The sequence below is a fragment of the Gouania willdenowi genome, chromosome 12 (assembly GCF_900634775.1).
Source record: "Gouania willdenowi chromosome 12, fGouWil2.1, whole genome shotgun sequence".
Lineage (NCBI taxonomy): Eukaryota > Metazoa > Chordata > Actinopteri > Blenniiformes > Gobiesocidae > Gouania > Gouania willdenowi.
The window spans coordinates 3034601-3058130 of NC_041055.1; the positions used below are offsets into that span (position 1 = coordinate 3034601).

General features: G+C 39.1%; 1 protein-coding gene across 1 annotated transcript; it reads left to right on the top strand.

Annotated features, from left to right (window-relative positions):
• The first annotated feature begins 1140 nt into the window (after window positions 1-1140).
• LOC114473363 (stromelysin-3-like) lies at window positions 1141-22619 on the top strand. The gene is made up of 8 exons (XM_028462934.1): window positions 1141-1344; window positions 7520-7785; window positions 7871-8014; window positions 13028-13161; window positions 15282-15496; window positions 16501-16705; window positions 18606-18866; window positions 21686-22619. The coding sequence occupies exons 1-8, from the start codon at window positions 1144-1146 to the stop codon at window positions 21808-21810; spliced, it is 1551 nt and encodes a 516-aa protein (XP_028318735.1). The 5' UTR covers window positions 1141-1143; the 3' UTR covers window positions 21811-22619.
• The last annotated feature ends 911 nt before the right edge of the window (window positions 22620-23530 follow it).

Sequence of the window (23530 nt, forward strand, 5' to 3'; positions counted from 1 at the left end):
GAAAGGGGTAAGGAATCATTTATGAACATGTTTAAGAGTAGAAGGCGGCCAGAAAGAAAGTAGTAGCAGATTCTGCCCGCTGCCTACGCTTCTTGACAAGAGAAGGATAAATATATACAGTGCCCTCTGCTGTTTAAAAAAAGTACTGTGATTCAATTTTCAGAGTATCGATGTGAACCGTGATACCTGTGAATTGATTTTTAACTGCCTTACGATTAATCGTTACATCCCTATCTGTCACACACACACACACACCCGAGCCTCTTCTACATGTTCTTTGTGATCAATGAATCAGTTTTGGTTTTTGGCTTCCATCAATCCTTAAAATCATTGGCAATCATCATTTGAGATTCTTGCTGGGGGGTGCCCAAAAGAAAAAATAGAATGACAATTTTAGACCGTCTCAAGATTTGCACCAACCACAGTGTGTAAAATAAACAATAATGCAAAAAAAGATTAGTAACATAAAAAAATGTGTCAACGCATTGTTTATTGTTGTAAATTAATGATAAAATCAGGACGGCAGTGTCGTTTCATCATTTACATTGTGAAGAAGAATTGCACAACAGAAGAAGAACCAACTTAAAGTCCCCCATAGGGCAGTGGTGATCTTGTAACCACAAGGTCACTCGTTCAAATTCACTGTGGATCTTTGAGCAAGGCCTTTAACTCCTAACCTTGGGGTCGTGACCGTAAGTGTGGTCTCCTGGAATTCAAATAGGGTCACCTGAAATGTCTAGTAATTAATAATAATTGAAAAAAAAAAACTACACGCATACTTTTTATTTTAATAATTATTATTCTTTTTTAAATATCTATTGTATTATTTAGATTAACTTAAGAGTAACCAAAAGGGGGTGCTCTACCCTCATCTGTAGCTAAACAAGGGGCTATAGGCTCGTCCAAAATGTTGGACAAGGTAAATATATTGTAAAGTAGGTTCTGGTAATTCTAACAAATTATTTCTTTTAATAATATGTTAAGGTTTCATTTATAATAAAGTGGTAACAAGCAACAATAACTCTCAGCTAAAATAACAGATGAAGTTATGAAGTGAACATCAAACCCGAGAGAAAGGAGCAGGTTTATGACGTCATACATGGGTTGTACAACAGTTGCATCTAAAATTGGCATCAGTAGTAGATGCACGCGCCTCAGGGGTCCAACCCCCTGTGTGTGAGTGTAGTAGTCAGTGATCACACTGTGTCTGTAGAAGCACCGTCAGTCGGTCGGTCCATCCCTAGCACCATGCGGGCTGAGCTGCTGCTCTGGTGGATCATCTGTCGGATCTTCTGCGGGGAATCGGCTCCTGTGGGCGGCCGGAGGAGCTCCACACCGCAGCAGGTGAGTGAAGCATCGGCTCCTGGATCCGATTCTTTCTGTTCTTCATTAAACTTCACTGGATGATGTTCTCAGACTCACTCTCACTCAGTGGTGTGCATGCATTGCCATGTATCTAACGATACGATACTATTCACGATGTGCATTTCATGATGCGATATATCCTGATACCTGAACAGAATGATATACATCGAGAAACATAGTATTAATGAAAAATTTCACCTTTACAAGTACAAAATGATATGAAATACAATTTATTTCATTTTTTTTTAAAGCTTGCGAGAACAAGTAAATAGTAACTAATTCAAGTACCAGTATCAAAAACAAGTGGTATGTTTATCAAACTGTCAATTTACATTTTCCAAAAAAGTTTGACTTTTGCTTCTAAAACAGATTCTGATTCCGTTAACTTAAAAAAAGAATAATAATTTAAAGTAACCACATCAAAGTGTTCAGTGTTTTTTATGAAAATAAAGTGTAATCAACTTCCAGCTCAAATGCATTGAGGAGTGAGGTAGTTTAACAAGGTCTGATGGTGCGTTCACTGACACCTAGTGATCAGGCGTTTACATTCTATGCATGTTAGCGCAACTAAATGTTTTTTTTTTTTGTTTAAAAACATCTTTAAAAAAATAAATTAAGACAATTTTTTTTATCGATATGATAACCGCACGGTGAAATATATATTGCAGAAACTATTTTTTTCTTACACCTTTACTCTCTGACACACACACACATGGATTTGCTTTAGGGATGGATACTTAATTCCTCTGAACTTCATCCTTTGTCCCAGAATCAGCTTTTGTGTAGTTTGATGAACTAGTGCAGTGCCCGTAGGAAGTATGTATTGCTTTAGAAAAGTGGGAGGGCTTTTTCATGGATGGTCAAATGAGGTTGTATTTGAAGGTGGGATGTCATCACTGTAGAGGTAGGACTGATTACATCATCACTGTAGAGGTAGGACTGATGACATCATCACTGTAGAGGTAGGTCTGATGACATCATCACCGTAGAGGTAGGACTGATGCCACCACCACTGAGTCCGTTGAGCCAGGAGATGGGGCGTGGGGGTGGAGCGTCCAAACAAATCCAAAGTTGCACACTCTTGAACCAAGCAGCAGCCATGTTGAAACTCAGGTCAGTTTGATCCAGTGTCGCTTCACCATTTACATTGTGAAGAAGAATTGCGCAACAAAAGAAAAACCAACCTAAAGTCTCAAAAGTTTGGGACCATTTCACTGAAAACTTATACTACACACCTGAGGTAGAACAACAAATGGATTAATATAAGTCACTGTGTTTTATGGCACTTAAAATATTATGTACATTATATTAAGAATTGTATTCTTTCTAATGAATTTGGGAAAACTGTAATGAAAACTAGGATGTCCATACCAGTTGTGGTTAGCTTAGCGCTGGCTGAGCAGGGTTGAATGGGAAAGGGGCGGGGTTATGCTATTAGGTTCACTTATTGCCTTAAGCCAGGTGTTCTCAACCTTGGGGTCTGAACCCCATTTGGGGTCGTGAGATACTGGGAGGGGGTCGCCAGATGCCTTCATGAAACTCAGAAGGTTTTTGAATAGTTTGACCCCATTTTTGCTTATTTTTACCATTTTTCTGCAACTACACCAAACTTGCCATATTTTAACCTGTTTTCATCACTTTTTTTCACTACATTTTTGCTACATTAATCCAATTTCTGCAATTTCTTCATCAAATTTCAACACCTTTTCTGCACATTTCTTCCACTTTTAAGACATTTTCAGCACTTATAAACCCTTTCCACCACTTTCCCCCCAATGCCACATATGTTGACCCAATGTTGTCAGTTTTAACGTCTTTTAACCATATTTCATGCTTATTTTGGCCAATTTAACCCCATTCACGATTTGTCATCCCCATTATTTGCCAGTTTAAACTAATTGGTCTAATATTGACACTTTGAACCCTTCTTAACACCTTTTCTGTCCATTTTTGGCCACTTTAATTTGCAACTTTTAATCAATTTCTGTGGTTTTTAAAATCCCATTTCACCACCTTTTTTGGTCACTTTGAACCCATTTTATTTGTGATTAAAAGAAGGATTTCCATCTTTAAGATGACTATAATAATAATAATAAACGTTCCTGGATAACAGTGGATGTTATTCAGATGAATAAATAAATGTGGTTATCACAGATTCATAGAACAATAGACCATCATTTTACTGACTTTATGGATGGACCCCAAAAATCTCTCCCCTTTATTCCCCCTTATAGATGGTCCTGTCTCCACATGACTGTTCTTCAATGTTCATGTCTGTGTTCAACCACCTTCAGCTACAGTGGGGGTCCCTGAGCTCTGGAACCTTTATTTTGGGGGTCAGGGGCTGAAAAGGTTGAGAACCAAACTGTTTGATTGGGCTGATAAATTTGTATTCATATGTATTTGTCTGATTTTATATTGATGCATATTGATATTTACATATATATTTAGTTGTATTTATATATTTATGTGTATTTATATTAAGTGTATTATAACATTTCTGTGTGTGTGTGTGAACAGATTGTTCTATAGTGCAGAGGGTCTGATGTTGGAGGCTCAGGTGTCCCTTTAAACACTGTCATCCTCTTTTTAGTCGAGACGACGATTGTTTGATGTAAACGAGCTGCTGCAGGCAGAGGCAAGTCAGATCTGAACTCTCTGGGATCGCTGACTCAGGGGAAAGAAACACACACACACAGACACACACTCTTTGTTGTTCACTGTCCCTGCAGCAGTCTCAGGCTCTATATAATCCTTATTGCTTTAATCCTAACAGCCCCAGCAGCCTCTGCTGACAGATTTAAACGCATTGAACGCAGCGTCAAGTCCTGACAGAGTAGCACACACACACTCACACACACACACACACACACACACACACACACGCAGTGATGTGAGATGCTGTGAGTATCTGCAGCTCGTTATGTTTCTGTTTAAAAGCACACAGGCCCTGGAGCCACACGTGGCTCTCCGTCTCCACTGCTGAGGCTCTGACTTCACATGTGTCACCAGGCTCATTGGCTGTGGTTGAACACAGTGATGATGATGATGATGATGAGGAGGAGGAGAGCGACCTCTGTGTGAAGCCCCGCCCCCTCACTGACAGAGAGCATTGAGTTTGTTTGACTGAATGGAGAAAAACAAACTTTTAATTCAACTTCAGGTAATTAGTGGTATCTGCTGCCACCTGCTGGTCCCATCTTTGGTTTTATACTTTGAAACACTGTGGCCCCCAATAGACATGACTAAGTAAAGCAGGGGCGTCAAACTCATTTTAGTTTAGGGGCCAAATACGGAGCAGTTTGATCTCAAGTGGGTCACAGATTTTATGCGTCGGATATAGATGTGACATGTTCAACAGACCTTTGAATAAAGAAAAGAAAAGGTGTGACCCTTAGATAAAAGGTGTTGCCACGTAGCACACATCCTTGTCAATATCCTGATTCAGCATAATAAATGAGGTTAATGAATCAACTTGACTTTAGAAAAGACCATCACTTGCACTTTTCCATCAGTGTAATCAAATATGCTACCTACCTTCTTAAGACTAAATATCATAACAAAGGTTTTTATTTCCTAGATTTTGTGACCAATTTTTATTCAAGTAAGGGAAATATTATGTCATAATTTGATGAATTTAAGGATTTTGTAAGAATTTTGAGTTTTTTTTTTTTTTTTTTTAAACTGTTTAGCAATAGAAATGACTGCAATCATACAATATAAGCACTGGGAACACTGTACGCAGAATTTGCGCCCCACATTGGTCAAAAGTTTTTATTACAGTTTTACCAAATTCCTTAAAATAAGATACAATTCTTATTCTAATATACGTGATATATAATAGTTTTGCTGCTTTGATTCTAACATATTACTGTTAATTTCATGTCACAGATGTTAGTTCTACCTCAGGTGTGTACAGTATAGGTGTTCAGTGAAATGGTCCCAAACTTTTGAGACTTTAGGTTGGTTCTTTTTTGCTGGGCAATTCTGCTTCACAAGAATTTACAACTTTAAACAACGTGTTGCACTATTTTTGGAGTCAACATTATAAATGATGTCACTAATCATTTTTGTATTATTGTATATTTTACACACATTTTAACAGGAGAGGTAGGCGCGAATCTCGAGACGTGGTCTATGTATTTAATGCTTAGTTTCTCACAGCACCACCACCGAAATCCCTCAAACACACACGGGATTTGGTGGTGGTGCTGTGAGCTGCCAACTCAGCGTCCCTGAGCTTTAGGTGCTCCTGATGTCACGGCTGAGCGGGGGATTTCCAGACATCTGCTCAGCGTGTGAGTGATGTGTCTCTGACACATAAATACGTGTTGTCTCCACCGTGTGCTGCACATTTTTCCCCCTGCGTGTTGCTGCGTGCACACGCCCCGTGTTTACATGTTCTCCTCTGTGTGTAGAACAGATGCCACCTCTCAGAGAAACCTCAGCTCCCCTCAGAGAGACGCCACGGCCTGTGCAGGCACGCCACGCTCCCCAACACACACACACACACACACACGGGGCTTTGTTCTTCATCAAATACACTTTTATCCTCCAGTCTGAAACATGGGGCTTCAAACTCATGTTGGTGGTGAAGGATCAAACGGTCAAATCAGGACATGAGAACCTGTAAACCAGTGGTTCTCAACCTGGCTAGATGCCTTTAAGAAACTAATAATATTTTTTTGAACAATTTTTGCTTATTTTTACCCTTTTTCTGCAACTTTCTGCAACTTTGCAATGCAGCACGTATGTCATCTCATAGGGGGAGGGTCAAAGATATGCAGTCGACCTTTTTTGGAGCCTCAAGGTTGCGTCAAGTGTCAAAAACCAGAAATTTCTATATCTCTACGAATATTTATTGTACAAGTTTGATGCTTACATTTATCAAAAGTTCATCTCAAGTGGAGTATTTTATTTGACTGGACCAAAACTGTAAGACCTACCAGTAAAAAATATTGGTAAGGGTCAAAGTTCATGATGTCACAAAAAAAAAAAAAAAAACTTTTTCCTTGGCCACAAATTGAGATCCAGTGCTCAGACTGGTACCATTGAACAACATTTCCATTCAATGTGTGACGTTGATCTTCACTCAAGGTCATATTTAAGGTCAAGGTCAGTCTTCTGTTTTTCCTGCATTATTACTTTCAGTTTAATTAGTAAAAATAACAACATAAAGGGACATTACTCAATAACAAAATACAAACATTAAGATGAACAATTCTATTTGCCAGTTTTCATTTGCCAAATACGTATTCACCTTGGAGTCTATTCTCCCATCTGGACTTAAACGCTTTTTTGCACACCTGCAGTTACGCGCTTCTCTCCTATGCGTATTCTCTGGTCCAGGCTGCTGACACGCCCACTGCGTGTGAGGTAGACCAAAAGCGCGTATATGTGTGAATGAAGGGCTGAATTTTGAAAAAACAAGAGTTTTCCCAACGCTTGTAAATGTCATTGAAATCCGTGAAAATGATAAAGTTCACTTTTAATTTGAAACGTCTTCATTGATAAACAATGTAACAGGTGGATTTGATCAGATCATTGAATAGATTATTGCAGTGTGACTGTGAGTCAGTTAAATTTTCTTTTCTTCATCATCATCATCATCATCACCTTCATCACCACCATGCGCTGAAGATATGAGGAAATAACACAGCCACAGAGCGTCCTGCTTTAATACAGAGGGATGTTTGCAGTGAAACAGAACTATTGGTTTCCATAATACAAAGTTTTAAATAGAAATAGTTTAAAGTGACCTGAGCTGAGCCTCATTAAAATATGTGTAAGAACAGTTTGTGGTCCATCCTCATCTGCATATGACAGCTTGTTTCACTCTGTAGTGGATCAAACTGTGACTTTACGTTGGACATAGTATGAAAATAGTTGAACCACTGTGACCAACGTGGACAGAAGTCTGCGAGTGATCACAGCTGCTGCTGCGTGACACATGACTCCGTGTGGCTTCAAATGTAACTAAGTCCATATTTCTAGTGCAATATAATGTTTCACCTTATGGGGGCGCTGCACTTATTCCAGGGTTAGAAGTGCGTAAGAGGAAAAGGACTTACGCACACCGGAGAATGCGCGTAAAGCCAGATTTGAATGGCTGGTGTGTGGTTACAAACTGAGTGTCTCTCCTCTGGGCTTCCAGGGATGGCCTGGAGGTCAGGGTTTGCTGAAGAACAATGGAAAACACCTCCAGAACACACTGAGCGAGGAGAAAACCAGGCCTTACAACCACACGGACTGGAAACGTCCTCGCTGCGGCGTCCCCGACTTCCCCAACTTCCTGAAGGTGGAGCTGACTCAGCAGAAAAAGCAGAGGAAGGACGGACGGAAGGATGGACGGAAGCAACAGCGACAGAGACGCTTCGCTCTGTTTGGAGGACGATGGGACAAAACCGACCTCACGTACAAGTAAAGATGCACAGAGAGACAACACACTGTTATTGTTTCATACTGATGATGATGATGATGATGATGATGATTTTAACCCTGTCAGGATCCTGAGGTTCCCGTGGCAGATGAGTGAGGACAAGGTACGAGCTGTTCTTCATCAGGCCTTCACTGTCTGGAGCTCAGTCACTCCTCTGAGCTTCACTGAAGTCAGCACGGACAAGGCCGACATCAAGATCGACTTCAACAGGTAGACCATTAAAGTTAAGATCATTAAAGTCAGCATCATCAAAGTCAGCATCATCAAAGTCAGCATCATCAAAGTCAGCATCATTAAAGTCACAATCATTAAAATCAATATCATCAAAGTCAGCATCATTAAAGTCAGGATCATTAAAGTCAGGATAAACAATGTCAGGATCATTTAAGTCAGCATAATTAAAGTTGCGATCATTAAAGTCAGGATCATTACAGTCACGATCATTAAAGTCAGGATAATCAAAGTCAGTATATTCAAAGTGAGGATCATTAAATGCAGCAACATCAAAGTCAGGATCTCAATAGTCAGCTTCATCAAAAGTCAATATCATCAAAGTCAGGATCATCAAAGTCAGGATCATACAAATCAGCATCATCAAAGTCAGGATAATCAAAGTCAGGATCATTTTAGCCATATTTATATTCAAATCATGATTGATTATTTAAATCAGGATGAACTAATCTGGGATAATTAAAGTCAACATCATCAAAGTCAGTATCATTAAAGCCAGAATCATATTCAAGCCAGGATCAATTATTTCAATTAGGACGAATTAATCTGGGATCATTTGAAGCTAGACAGAATTATCAAAAGTGTAGCAAAATAACACGTTGGAAGAGAAAATGCTTTCTACCTGTTGGTGTATCAGTTCAAACTGTCATTGTTATAACTGGTGCTTAAAATTAGCCACAGGATAACATGAAGTCCAGTCTGTCCGTAACAGTGTGTCACAGGATAACATGATGACCAGTCTGACCGTAACAGTGTGTCACAGGATAACATGAAGACCAGTCTGTCCGTAACAGTGTGTCACAGGATAACATGATGACCAGTCTGACCGTAACAGTGTGTCACAGGATAACATGATGACCAGTCTGTCCGTAACAGTGTGTCACAGGATAACATGATGACCAGTCTGACCGTAACAGCAGCTGGCTGGTCATTGTGATTAATGGAAAATAACGAGGGGACATGTGAACTGTCTCATATCACACCGTTCACTCAGCACACACACACACACACACACACACACACACACACACACACACACACACGCACACACACACACACAAAGTAAGCTGATTGGTCCATGGGGGTGCAGGACAATAATAACAGAAAAATCACAGAATGTTGACTCCTGCTCGGAGCGTGTGGAGCTTTGAGGTTCTCCTCAGTGTGTGAGGAAGGACTGGGAGCTGCATGCCATGAACCCTCAGCGCTTGTAGATCCTTCAGATAAACAGGACCATGTGTGAGTTCACAGAACCGACTGATCCTGGCCTGGTTCTAATCCATGGGATCTGTGATGGACTTAGACTGTGGATGAATGATAGGCTTAATATTGGATTTGAGTCGGGATCAGGGCTTAAAGTCACATCAAAGGCAGAAAGTGAGTGTTCCCTAAATGTGGCTTTGAGGGAGAATATGAGCTGCTGCTCTTTTCTCTGACACCAGGATCACATGATGAAAAACTTGCTTTAATTTGAAACCAAACTTCAATCTCATGATGTATTTTAAAGACGAGTCAAAGATCACAGGTGCTTTGAATCAAACCAGGAAGGAAGAAATAATGAGATCATCCTCAGGTTTCTGTTCGTCACCATCACTGCCCTCAAAGAGCAGCGCTGTAGCTTCCCCTATCGTGTGTAGCTTCCCCCCACTCTACCGCTCATTAAGCTGCTACTCTCACACTACAACCACACACAGAGAGCAGAGCCTGCTCACTGTCATTGAGCACTGACTAGTTAGATAGAGCTGACTCTGTTCTAAACCAGCTGGTGATTGTGTTAACTAGTAACCAAGTCTGAGTGTTTGATGGTATTCAGTTAACACAGACACCAGTTTAAGCAGAACAGCAGTGAAACTGGGACCTGCTGATGGTGTTTGACAGACTCTCCCAGTCTGTATACTGGTTATACTGGTTCATACTGGTTGTACTAGTTCTTCTGGTTTCTACTGGGTATACTGGTTATACTAGTTATACTGGTTTATACAGGTGACACTAGTTATACAAGTTATACTGGTTTGTACCGATTCATACTGTTTATACTGGTTTATACGGGTTCATACTGTTTATACTGGTTTATACGGGTTCATACTGTTTATACTGGTTTATACGGGTTCATACTGGTTATATTGGTTTATACGGGTTCATACTGTTTATACTGGTTTATACGGGTTCATACTGGTTATATTGGTTTATACGGGTTCATACTGTTTATACTGGTTTATACGGGTTCATACTGGTTATATTGGTTTATACGGGTTCATACTGTTTATACTGGTTTATACGGGTTCATACTGGTTATATTGGTTTATACGGGTTCATACTGTTTATACTGGTTTATATGGGTTCATACTGGTTATATTGCTTCATATTCAGTAAATCTGACATTAATGAAGGAAGTTTGATGATGTACGTGACGACAGAGTCAGAATGTTGTGTCTGCATTTATTCTTCAGTGATTTATGATGAGGCTGATAAACAGCACCCAGTAACGCTCAGCCCTGCACTTACATCATGATTCATTCCCTTTATTATACACATACATAAATGTATATTCATATATAGGACATCTGTCTGTGATAAACAGCGTTTCTGTGCGTTATTATTATTGTATTATTAGTGATGGATTTGTGGCTCTGTCTGCTGACATGAGATCTTTAGATGTTGAAGGTTACAGATGGTGTGTGTGTGTGTGTGTGTGTGTGTGTGTGTGTGTGTGTGTGTGTGTGTGTGTGTGTGTGTGTGTGTGTGTGTGTGTGTGTGTGTGTGTGTGTGTGTGTGTGTGTGTGTGTATGTGTGTGTGTGTGTGTGCGTGTGAGTGTGTGTGTGTGCGTGTGTGTGTGCATGTGTGTGTGTGTGTATTCGGACGTGAAACCTGAAGCAGATGAATGGCTGAGAGCCTGAGGGCCGATCCTCACACCCGGTGCTTGACAGGGTTTCTCACACATCAGTGGTTTTGTTCCCGCATGTATAACAGCTCTATTGTTTCTCTCCGAGGCTCGGCTTTACCAAACGGTCCGATCCGCGACCCCGTCCGGGTCGCAGCTCTTTGATGGTGACACGTCTCATCTGTTGTGAATCTAGCCAGTGTTTCTGCTGCTCTGTGAAAGAAGTGGATGTTACTGTAAAGTGGGTCACGTTCTCCGAGCGGCTCCAATCTTTAAATTAAAGCACAAAGCACGAGGTCACGGGTTCATCTCCAATCAAATCTCACTCAGTGTTCATCATCATCATCATCATCATCATCATCATCACCATCATCATCATCATCATCATCATCATCCATGTGGTGCTTAAAGATGAAGAAGGCCACATTTTGGAAGATTTTTGACAGTTTCTGAGTATCAGACATGCACATGGTGACCCTAAAACAAATACACACAATGATTCCAAAAAACACACAAACTATTTTAGTTTCCTGTGTTAATGCTCTGACTGGTCGTTATTCTAATGCAGACACAAACATTAATCATATGACCCTCAGACCTTATAGGGTGATAATAAAACTCGTAAAGTTCCGGAAACATATTGGAGACGTAGTAAATGCAGCCCCGTACTACATGCCCAGGCTTAATATCACCAAGTTTATCATTGTTTGTTTGTTTATTTTGTTTGTTTGTTTGTTTGTTTCAGTCTAACAAAAATATTCAAACAAATCACAATTTAAAAATATATATAACAAGAAACTGGCAGAAGCAAAAAAGCTTATATGCCCAACATACTGTAAACAATATTCAAGTAAGTTAAATACAAAACATACAAGAGAAATGCAAGCATTCAACAATTACATTTCAGCAGCCTTTTTTCAAATAATGCAAAATATATCAATACATTCACATGTACCTTCTTTCATATACAACATTTAACTAATGCCAAAAAACAGTACCAGTTGTTAGAGCTACTAGCTTTACCAGGGGTCAAATATTTATTGTTTTATTATATAGTTTTATTAGGTTTTATTTACAGGTGAGTAGTTATTACTGCATTCCACCAGATGGCACCACTGCTCGGAAATGCTTGCAAACCAGTTATTTAAATCATAGTACATGAGGAAGTCATTTATAACAAAGTATGATCATAGCAACATCATAATTCTGCTAATTTACATTATTATTATTATTATTATTATTATTATTATTGGTTCTTTTTCAGTTTTTCGCACCAATGACCATGTCAACTTCCTTGTACTGTTTTTAAACTGTTTAAACTTAATAAAAAACATTCTGATTCTGACATGATCTCATCAGCTGATAGGAGTAATTAATATTAATCTATCTATCTATCTATCTATCTATCTATCTATCTATCTATCTATCTATCTATCATTATTAGGTTACTGTTCATAACAGGAACTATGCACACTAATAAAATAATATTTATAAACTACTTGTAGGTAAATAAAGCTCAATGAAACTCAATGAACTAGAAAAGCACTGTGAGAGCGCAGACCTCCACCAAGTCATTTATTAAACCACAGTGCACTATTTTATTTAAATGTTGCCACATTTATTCTTTTTAAAATTTGTCACAAACACGTAATGAGTACAGCATGAGTACCCTGCGAGACCTACACACAATGCACTTCCTTATCACTACTACATTACCCATAAGCCATTGCGCTTAAAGGAGCAGGCTCAGGCACAGCTCACATCCATCCATATTATGATTTCCACGAGTGGTATTTTCTCATTTTTGGTAATCCAGAACATCACCAAAATGTAATCACCTGTTCCTTGTCTCATTATCATCATTTCCTGAAAATTTCATCCAAATCCGTTCTTAACTTTTCAAGTGATCTTGCTAACAACAAACAGACAGCATGAACAACATGAAACATGAGGAAAAACACAATTTATTTACTGATGTCATGGCCGGTTTAGGCCCCCTGGCCGTATGTTTGACACCTTGTTATGAGCACAGTCTGATATGTCTTGTCGTGTGGTGTTGGCGAGTGCTTCAGGGTTGAGTGCCTTGCTAAAAGGCAGTGTGTCGGTGCAGGTACTGGCACGGAGACAGTCTTCCTTTTGACGGTCCTGGAGGAATCCTGGCTCACGCCTTTTTCCCGCGCACACACCGAGCAGGAGAGGTTCACTTTGACTACGACGAGCACTGGACGCTGGGAAACAGCGTGGGTCAGTACTTCCTCATTCACACGCCTTTTAAAACTGTGAAAACAATTGACTGTTTAATGCTTTGTTGAGTTGTTATTTGCTAATTGTTGTTTTGTTGTCTAACTTCCTGTTAGCGACGCCTTCGTGGGTCTCATCTCATCTGACCATTTTTAAGCTCTTAAATCATGTTTATTTGATCTCATCGTATACCTCATAACTCATTTCTCAACTCTTCCTCATCCTTTCTTACTCTTATTTCATCTTGTCTCATCTTATCGTGTCACTTATAGAGGGTTTTCACGGCACGTCATTAAACTGGAAGCAGCCATATTGGAGGTACTCAGCAGGCAAACAAAGCAGATCCCTAACGTGGAACTAAAGGAAATGGTGAATTATTGCTGTGTTTTTGGTTGCACCAATCGGTCAGACCGTGAAAAACATTTAAAGTTTTATAAACTGCCAAAAGTTATAATAAACCAGGGAGAACAATGTCAAAAGTTATCAGAGGAAAGGAGGAGCTTGTGGTTAGTGAAGCTAAACCAGGATCTACGAGACAAACATCTGGATAACATCTGAATTTGTTTGGCCCGTTTATTGTCAGATAAGTGAGATGTTGATAGCAGCAGCTCTAAACTCGTTTTCTAGTGTGATGATAATAATATAATTCATATCACGCTACTGCATGAGGCATTATTAACTTAATATAATCACATTTAATAGCCTGCTAAAATGTAGAGCTAAAATGTAGAGCTGTATTTCTCATTGTATTCCAGGTAAAAGGTCTGACCTTTATTTAAAGGATGACACAGATTGGGTTAGGGTTAAAACCAGCTAGTTGACCACATCAGGATAAACAGAAAACTCTCCGGGTCGTCATTGATCCAAGATGACTCGTATGGATCTACACCACCAATAAACCATAACTTTCTCAAATATCGTGACTTTTCCTGAGGACCAAGTCCTTCCCTGTATGTCTTTACATCAATAACGCATTTTAATCAGCTTTTCTGTGGTTTTGGACATTTATTCATCACAATGTTTACCTCTGAGTGCCTCCAATATGGCCACGCATCCAGGTTACTGCCCAGAACACAACGTAGGTGAAAACTCTCTATCTCATCTCATAACTCATCTTATCTTATCATAACTCATATAGTTTCTTCATACCTCTTCTCATATTTCATCTTATACCTATAGTCATGTACCTCATATCTACCTCATCTAATTTAAGACCTTGTCTGTATCTCATCTGATCTCATCTAATTTCATATCTTATCTCATCTTATGTATATCTCATGTTTTCTATCTAAATTTCCTCATATCTCGTATCATTGAATCTATTTTCTCACCCCCGCTCATTTTTTTTATATTTCATATTTCATGTAAACTTTATACCTTGTGCTATATTTCATCTGATCTAAACCCATTTCATGTTTGTATTTTACATTTAATCTATTTAAATAGTTCAAATCCGATTTCATTCCATGTTCTATCTCGTTTGTCATATTATCCTTTATCTTTTCTCTGCTGGCATCTAATGTCTCATATCTCTTTTCATCTTCTATTAGGGGTTTTCAACATTGGGGTCGTGGTCCTATGTGGGGGTCGCCTGGAAATAAATGGGGTTGCCTGAAATTTCTAATAGTAAAGTAAAATAAACTGATTAAAATTATAGTTGTTAATAAAAAGAAATGTAAATTAAAAAAAGATACATTTTTAAAATAAAATAAATTAAATTATATTTTAAATGTATGTATTTTTATAAATTAAAATGTATTGCAAAAAAAACATATAACATCACATAAATAGGATATACAGTGAAAAAAAAGGCCAAAAGCTCAAAGGGCTTAAATATTTTTATATTTTTTTTTTTCAAATTAAAACACCACACACGATCTCAAACAACTGTATTCAAACTTTCACTTTCTCAAATATAAATTTAGTTCAAATAAGATGCAGTATAAACATATCTGTTACTTTGTGCACTGATATTGGACACAGTATAACAAACATGATCAAAAAACTAATTTCAGGAAGGAAAAGAAGTCTCTGGGGTCACCAGAAATGGGGTCACGACAAGGGAAAAGGTAATGAACCACTGCCTTCTATCATGTCTCATCTCTAACTGTCCTCTGCTTTAGGCACAGACCTCCTCCAGGTAGCAGCCCATGAGTTTGGCCACGCCCTGGGCCTGCAGCACTCTCTGGAGCCTGAGGCTGTGATGTGTCCGTTCTACAGCGACTCGTACCCGGTGCAGCTCAGCGACGACGACAGGAAGGGCATCCAGTACCTGTACGGACCACCACGGCCCCCGCCCCCCGACCTCACAGAGACCAACGAAGTAGAGAGTGTCATGGTGAGAGAATTAGGCACACATTGGGTTTGGTTCATAATAATGTAATGTTATATACAATGTAGCCCTACAGTGAATTTTACCTATCTTGTTGAGGAATAATGTATAATAATAATAATAATAATAATAATAATAATAATAATGACTAGAATATTTGCATTTCAAGTGAGGATGCAGATGCTGGCCCACATCACACTAAGCTTATTATTGACATTAGCTAGCATTATCTAGCATCTGCATTAGCCTAGCAATAGCATTAACCTAGCATCATCATTAACATTAGCATAGCAATATCATTAACCTAGCATTAACATTACCCTAGCATTGTTATTGACCTCGTATTAGCTTTAACCTAGCATTATCATTAGCCTAGCAATAGAAATAGCCTAGCATTAGCATTAACCTAGAATTAGCTTAGCAATAGCATTAACCTAGCATTAGCATTCACCTAACATTAATTTTAACCCAGCATTAGCATTACCCTAGCAATAACCTATCAATAGCATTAACCTAGCATCATCATTAACATTAGCATATTAATAGCATTAACCTTGCATTAGCATGAGCCTAGCATTATTATTGACCTAGTATTAGCTTTAACCTAGCATTATCATTAGCGTAGCAATAGCATTAGCCTAGCATTAGTTTTAACCTAGCATTAGCTTTAACCTAGCATTAGCTTAGCAATAGCAATAACCTAGCATTAACCTAGCATTAGCATTCATCTAACATTAACTTTAACCCAGCATTAGCATTAACCCAACATTAGCCTAGCAATAGCATTAGCCTAACAATAGCATTAACATTAACTGCTCTATTTATATTCTAGTTTCCAATGTTGTCAGTGTTTTTAAGTTTTATTCACGTAACCCCCGTGACAATTTGTGTCTCCCTGGGGGTACCCATACCCCACTTTGGGAACCTAGGCTTTAGACAAACCTCTGCTTTCTCTCTCTGTGTGTCTGCGTGTGCGTGTGCGTGTGCATGTGTGTGTATGTGTGCATCAGCCCGACGCCTGCAGGAGTGACTTTGACGCCGTGTCCATGATCCGAGGAGAACTTTTCTTCTTCAAGTCTCAGTACGTTTGGAGGATCCGTGACGGGCGGCTCCAGCCGGGGTATCCGGCCCTGTCCTCACGCCACTGGAGGGGGATCCCAGACCACATCGATGCAGCCTACGAAGACAAGTCTGGAAACATCTGGTTCTTCCAAGGTACAGACAAGAGTGTGTGTGTGTGTGTGTGTGTGTGTGTGTCTCCAGGGAACAGTTTCTGTGTGTGTGTTAAGCCAGGGGTTCTCAACCTTGGCGTCAGGACCCCATTTGGTTCACGAGACACTGGGAAGGTATCGCTAGATGCCTTCAAGAAACTAAGAATATTTTTTATTAAAGCCAATTTTTGTATATTTTTACCATTTTTCTGCAACTACACCAAACTTTTCATATTTTAACCTATTTTCATCACTTTTTCTCACCATATTTTTGCTCCTTTCAATGCATTTTTGCTACATTTCTCCTATTTCTGACTCATCACAGTTCAATGCTTTTTCTCAGTGCTTAATTTGTAAATCATCTGAGTTTACTTTGTGCTGAGATCGTTTATGAGCATGCACACTACTGGAAAATGAATTTATGCTACTTCTGCTTACCTTTTTTCTACTTCCGCCGTGCTGAGATTTTTTAAAGCGCCTTTTACTAACTAAATGTGCCAATAATATCACATGAAGACAGATAACTAATTAACCTAAATGTTACATAAAAGAATGATGAATCAGCGTTAAAGAAGCACGGACAATCACCCGTTACGGAGCATCCGTCACTCTCTGAGTGACAGATGTCAAAATCTGCCATGTTTCAGCACCAAGGACAGCGTCAAATCACCGCTAATTTAGCCACTTTCATCACAAAGGTCACCAAACTTTCAGAACACAAAAATCCACAAATACTAATTATTTACAAACTTTTAATACTCATTAAGGTGGGTTCACACCGAACGCAACTGAGGCGACTAGATTACATTCAAAATCAATGTAAATGACGCGACATCAAGCAACGCGACAAAAAAAGTAACTTTTCAATCGACTTCAAGCAACAACTACTCCGTCCGTCACTGTCTGTAGAGCCGAGGCAGCAGCCCCTCCCCCCAGCTGCAGCGGGAGGGCTGTACACTTCCTCAACTTACCGGGGCAAGATTAAAGCGGCTAACCACTTGAATAAGCCTACATTGTGAGTGAACTCATTCTATAGTAACTCATAAGTTGATCATTTAAACCTTAAAAGTGGCGCTGTTTATGATAAGTGCTGTAAATGTACAACCGGAGAAGAAGTGATCAGCCCTCTGGATGCAGCAGCCCTCTGAGCGCTGTTCCTCGCTCAGTTTTACATTCAATTTTGTGTGTACAATGAAATCTCCAGTGATTTCAACTCAATAAAAGACACAGCTGTCTAAATATAATATTAAAACTGTAATTAAAACACAGAAAAGCAATGGAGGGGCTGAAGAAAATAAAAAATGAGGTGCTGGATGAAATCAAATAAGTGCCGCTCAAAATCTCTGAGGTTCCGGCCCAAATTAAGCTTTGCCTTTTATGCCCATTCTTTCAAAACATTTTCAGCACTCATAAACTATTTCCACAACTTTTTACACCTAATGTCACGTATGTTGATCCATTATTGTCACTTTTAACCTCTTTTCATCATATTTCATGCTTATTTTTGCCAATTTAACCAATATTCACCATTTGTCATGCCCATTATTTGCCAGTTTAAACTAATTGTTTCTGCTTTTTAAATTACATTACCCCAACACCCCCATTTTTGCCACTTTTAAGCCAATATTGACTCTTTGAAGCCTTTTTACTAGTTTTTCTGTCTTTTTTTGGCCACTGTAATTTGCAACTTTTATCCAATTTTTGTGGTTTTTAAAATCCCATTTCACCACCTTTTCCACCATATTTGGGTCTTTTTCAACCCATTTTATTTCTGATTTACATCTTTAAGATGAATATATACTATGGAACAAATAATCCACTTCCTAAATAACTGTGTGCGTGTGCGTGTGCCTGTGTCTGTGTCTGTGTCTGTGTGTGTGTGTGTGCGTGTGTGTCTTTTTTAGGCGACAGTTTCTGGGTGTTTGACGCTGAGAGGAGGATCAGTGGTCCAGACTCCGTGTGGCGTCTGGGCCTCCCTGTGGGAAACATCCAGGCTGCGTTGAAGTGGGAGGAGAACCAACAGGAGAAGGTCTTCTTCTTCAGGTCGTCCTCGTTTTGGTCTCTGGACGTGAACGAGAACTTTGTGGAAGACGTTCGTCCTCGCAGCATGCACAGATGGAGAGGAGTGCCTGAGAACATCCAGGGAGCGTTCTGGGACAAATACGGTAGGAAGTCTGATTATCAATCAATTCATTATTAAATTAAGACTAAAAAATTATATCCATTTTCGCTGCATTACACGCTACGCTCTGTGTGCTGGGAAAGGCTCCAGCATCCCCTGTGACCACATGTGTCAAACTCAAGGCCCGGGGGCCCAGTACGGCCCTTTGGAGCATCTAATTTGGCCCAGGAGAAGTAAAAATGACAGAAAAAAACATAAATCGTTGTGTAAATAAAACCCAAACAACATTTGCAGGGGATCACAGTTTTACCGGTGCTTGTATCTCATGATTTCAGTCATTTTTTATGTTTAAAAGTTGAAAAAAACTTAAAAATTCTTACAAAATCCTTCAATTTTCCACAAACTATTATATAATATTTCCTTTAATTAAATAGAAATTGGTCCAAAAACTAGGATATTTAAAGTGCAGACCCTGTTGGGACTGATATATATCACTTATTGCTTGGATATTGTCGGTTTCTTACATATTTTGTATTTTATGTATACGTAGAAGTGCAAACTAAGGCAAAATAATGTTGAAATTGCTCATTTTCCACACAAAATCTGTGGCCCACTTGAGATCAAACTGCTCCGTGTTTGGCCCCTGAACTAAAATGAGCCATAAAAGAGGAGACGAGGCAATATATTTATTAAGTTTACATTGAATAATCATAAAGATGCACGCAAATGTTTACACAGATCACATATTTTTATTGCTGTTATTAGATTTCTTAACAAAGTCCAGTGGGTTTTAGTGAATGGTCACAAATGAAAAAGCCAAGGCCAAAAACTGAAACACTGAAATAAATTATAATGCAAATGATTAGTCCCATAGCATTTATGGCTCTGAATGTGTACTAACCTCAATAAAATAAATATTGATGTTTCAAAGAATAAATAAATAAAAAATATGTTTTTTTTTTAGCACTGACATTCCAACAATGCACAATATAAAATAAGAAAATAAAATGTTTAACTTTCCCACACTCATACGTTAAATATTAATGTACAGGCCTATAACTGACTGAGCTTCTGAAAGAGAGTTAAATTAAATATGTTCTCTCATTAAAACACAAAGTGTATTTAAATCAGTGTGTGCGTTTTCAAGATTTATTGCTCAGATATATTGAAGTACAGGCGGTCCGCGGACAAGCTGGCCCGTTTCCAGATTAGCATGCGCGTGTCATCACAACATCCTGTTTGGGTTGGCTTTTTTTGGCGAGAAAAGTGTTTCAGCGGAAAATTCCCTTTTGGGCAATTTTCCTGCGAAAATTTTCGGTGGCTGTAATTTCGGTGCATCGCTAGTCACATGTGAAACACTGGTTCTCCTCAGGGCTGTGTCCTTCCACCCTTGCTTTTTATCATGTACACACACAGCTGTAGCTCTGCTGTCCATTATCCAGGGTTCTGACTCAGGCCATGGAAACAGTTCATCAACGTTTGTCAAATGGTGCCATCACAGCTTCCTAGACCTTATCGTCCAAAAAACGAAAGAACTGATAATTGATTTTGGTCTTCACCTGTTGCAGCTTCATCCATGGTGAAGATTTAGACCTTGTTGACTCCTACAAGTATCTGGAACTGTGTCTGACTCTGACATAAAGTTTTGTCTAGAACACAGAGTCAATAGTTAAATGAGGTCAACAAAGGATTGACTTGTTGCGAAACTTCCACTCTTCTCTCTTGTTTTTACCATTCCTTTATTGAAAGCCTTTTAACGATTATCTGCTGGTTTAATGGATTGCCTTTAAAGGACAGAAACAATGTGAACCAGATTGTTGATGTTTGCTCAAAGGTTATTAAAGTACAGCTGGTGAACCTGAGTTCTCTTTGGAAGACATGCGTGGTCCATGAAGCTGGAGGCTATGGTGCACATTTTAGGACATCCTCAGGCCTCAGAGTGAGGTATCAGATATCAGGAAAACCTCAGTCATTTATCAGACCAAACGGACACTTTTTTGGTTTTTCTTTCACAGAAATACCATATAACCCCGCTAATAAATTCTGCTACCGAGCAGGAGCACATAGGTTCACCCAGTTGGCACACGCACAGTCGCACACGGGACGTACTGCTGTTCTGTCTTGGAGAATGATGTGCTGTGTGGATAAAACAGGACTTCATTCATGCTTTTAAATGTTAATAGTTCTTTAAACTTTTACAAATGAGCTGTAATAAATTGTAATGTGATGAATTAACATTCAATTATAGGTTAAATTGGCTGAGGACATAATATAATATTTTAATGTGATATTTATTGCCTAAAGCGTACAGACTGAGGTCGATATAAACGTCATATTCGTGTGTGTCTCCAGGATCTCTGTTGTGTAGTTGTTCTCAGTGCACACAGGGGGGCAGACGTCGCCTGCTCAGTAGCTGATCCTCTTCTATAGAGCGTTTAAATGCGCCTCATTATTTCCAGTTTTCACTTGTTGAAAAAGCACCGCAGATGTGAAGATGCCAATTTTCATTTTGAAAAAGTTTCTTTTCCTGTTTGACCTCGGTGGGCGGGGCCTCCGAAACAGGAGGGTGTAACAAATTAATGACGATCGAATTCAGCCGCTGTATTTATCAACACCTGATCATTTGTACGCTGGGATTGGTCAGATACATATGTTTCATAAATCACACATTGGACCAAACGTGAACTGAGATTTGCACCAGTTTTCACGCAAAGTTGATAAATGAGGGCCATTGATCACAGAGATCTAAAGCTCTAATCACACACAGTCAGTGCATGTGGGACACTAGTGCAGACTCAGAATAAAGTCACAAACGTTCCTGTGGCGTTAACGCTCCTCCATACGTCTGTGTTTGTTTTAAAGGTTACGTGAACTTCCTCAGTGGGCAGCAGTACTGGAGGTTTGATCCCGTCGCCCTGACGATCACGGAGGGATTTCCTCGCAGCATTGGACAGGACTTCTTCGGCTGTCCTTCCTCTCCGTACTGATGATGATGATGATGATCAGTGACTGTCAGATCCTCAGAGATCATCCTGGACTTCCAGCTTCCAAAGCCTGAAGATCAGCTCCAAGTTTCCTTTTAATTCCTTTATTAAGTCGTGGAAGCTGTGGGCTGGATCTTCATCACAATGGTGCTGGATGATGGGAGGCCTGACCAATCACCTTCCAGTTTGGATAAACAATCAACAAACACAGTAGAGATAAAATACAGTTATTTACATCACTTTATGTTTAGAATGGTTAAAACAACAACAACACAGGAGGAAACTCAGATTAAAAAAAGGAAAACAGAGATCTGATGCAGATGTACAGATGTGAGGCCTCTCAGGTTCACATGTTTGGACAGAGTTCACGCTCCCATCGCTCTGCAGGAGGAAAGTGGTGCAGCTCTCTTTAAAGGTGCTACTTCAGACACTCAGGAAGCTTTAACACAAACACCTTTGTGTCACTATACACACACACACTACATACGCACACACGTCCCCACAGCAACCAACAAACATCACCCATCTGACTGCTGTGGAGATGTTTTTACTTTTCGTCACATTCTTCCTGATCTTAGGGATTTTTTTAAGTATTACTCGTCTTTTAGTGTTTTCTTCTCAAACTGTGAGGAGTTTTAGTTTTAGCTGATACTCAGATGTGATTCATGTGTTTGTTTTTTAATCTAATCCTTCATGTAAACATTCAGTGACAGTCTGATCAGTGCAGGACACTGAGGGCTGCCTGCAGGGGGCGCTGCTGCTCTCTGTACAAATCCACTATAACCAATGTTTCAATAATAAACAACTTTTTTCAAAAGCTTGTTCTCCTGCACTTCATCTTTGAAAATCTGACCTTTTCTCATCATCTAAAGCACAGACAGTGCCAGCTGTTCTTTAACTGACACAAGATCCTCATTTTCACACAAAATCACTCAAAACTACAAAGAACAAACATGTTTCTATTATACTCACACATTTGCATTAAACAATTGCAAAATAATGACAATAAAGTAGTGAAGTAGCTGCAAGAATAAGTACATAAGAGTTATATTAAAATAAAAGGTATTAATAGGGTGTCAGACTCATTTTAGTTCAGGGGCCAAATACAGACATGTTTGATCTCAGGTGGGTCATAGATTTTAGGCTGGAATAAGAGTAATTTCAACATTAATGTGCCCTTATTTGCACTTCTATGTATAAATGACATTTAAACAATAAAATATGAGGGGCACCAACATTACTCAAGCATTAAGTGACAGATATCAGTCCCTGCAGGATGTTCTCTTTTAAACTTCATTGATTTTGTGACCAATTTGTATTTAAATTGGGGAATGTCTGTGGAAAAATTAGAAAATTGCAAGATTTTACATATATAAACAATTTGAAATGTGTGAAAAAGGCACCGCAAAACTGTCAGCCCTGCAAATATTATGGCATTTCATTGAATATTAGTTTTTTGAAGATATGTACAACGGAATTAGTTAATAATTTACACAATGATGAGACATGTAAACCCATGTAAATTTGCGATGGTAAAACAGGGGACGGGACCCGGATAAGCAAACTGCTTCTCTCGTCTCCTTTTTCGGCATGTACAAAAAAAAGAAAAAAAAAAAAAAAAAAAAAAGTGAATGTAACCATGTCGGAAATAAACTGAATAAATAAAAAAATAAATAAATAAGTTTTTTCTGTCATTGTTATACTTTCTCTGGCGGGCCGAATT

Excerpts from the sequence above, each read along its gene's own strand:
- LOC114473363 (XM_028462934.1), top strand. The coding sequence starts at position 1,144 with ATGCACGCGCCTCAGGGGTCCAACCCCCTGTGTGTGAGTGTAGTAGTC. Across the intron at positions 8,015-13,027 it reads ATCAAGATCGACTTCAACAG|GTACTGGCACGGAGACAGTC; the intron begins GTAGACCATTAA and ends GTGTCGGTGCAG. Across the intron at positions 15,497-16,500 it reads ACGAAGTAGAGAGTGTCATG|CCCGACGCCTGCAGGAGTGA; the intron begins GTGAGAGAATTA and ends TGTGTGCATCAG.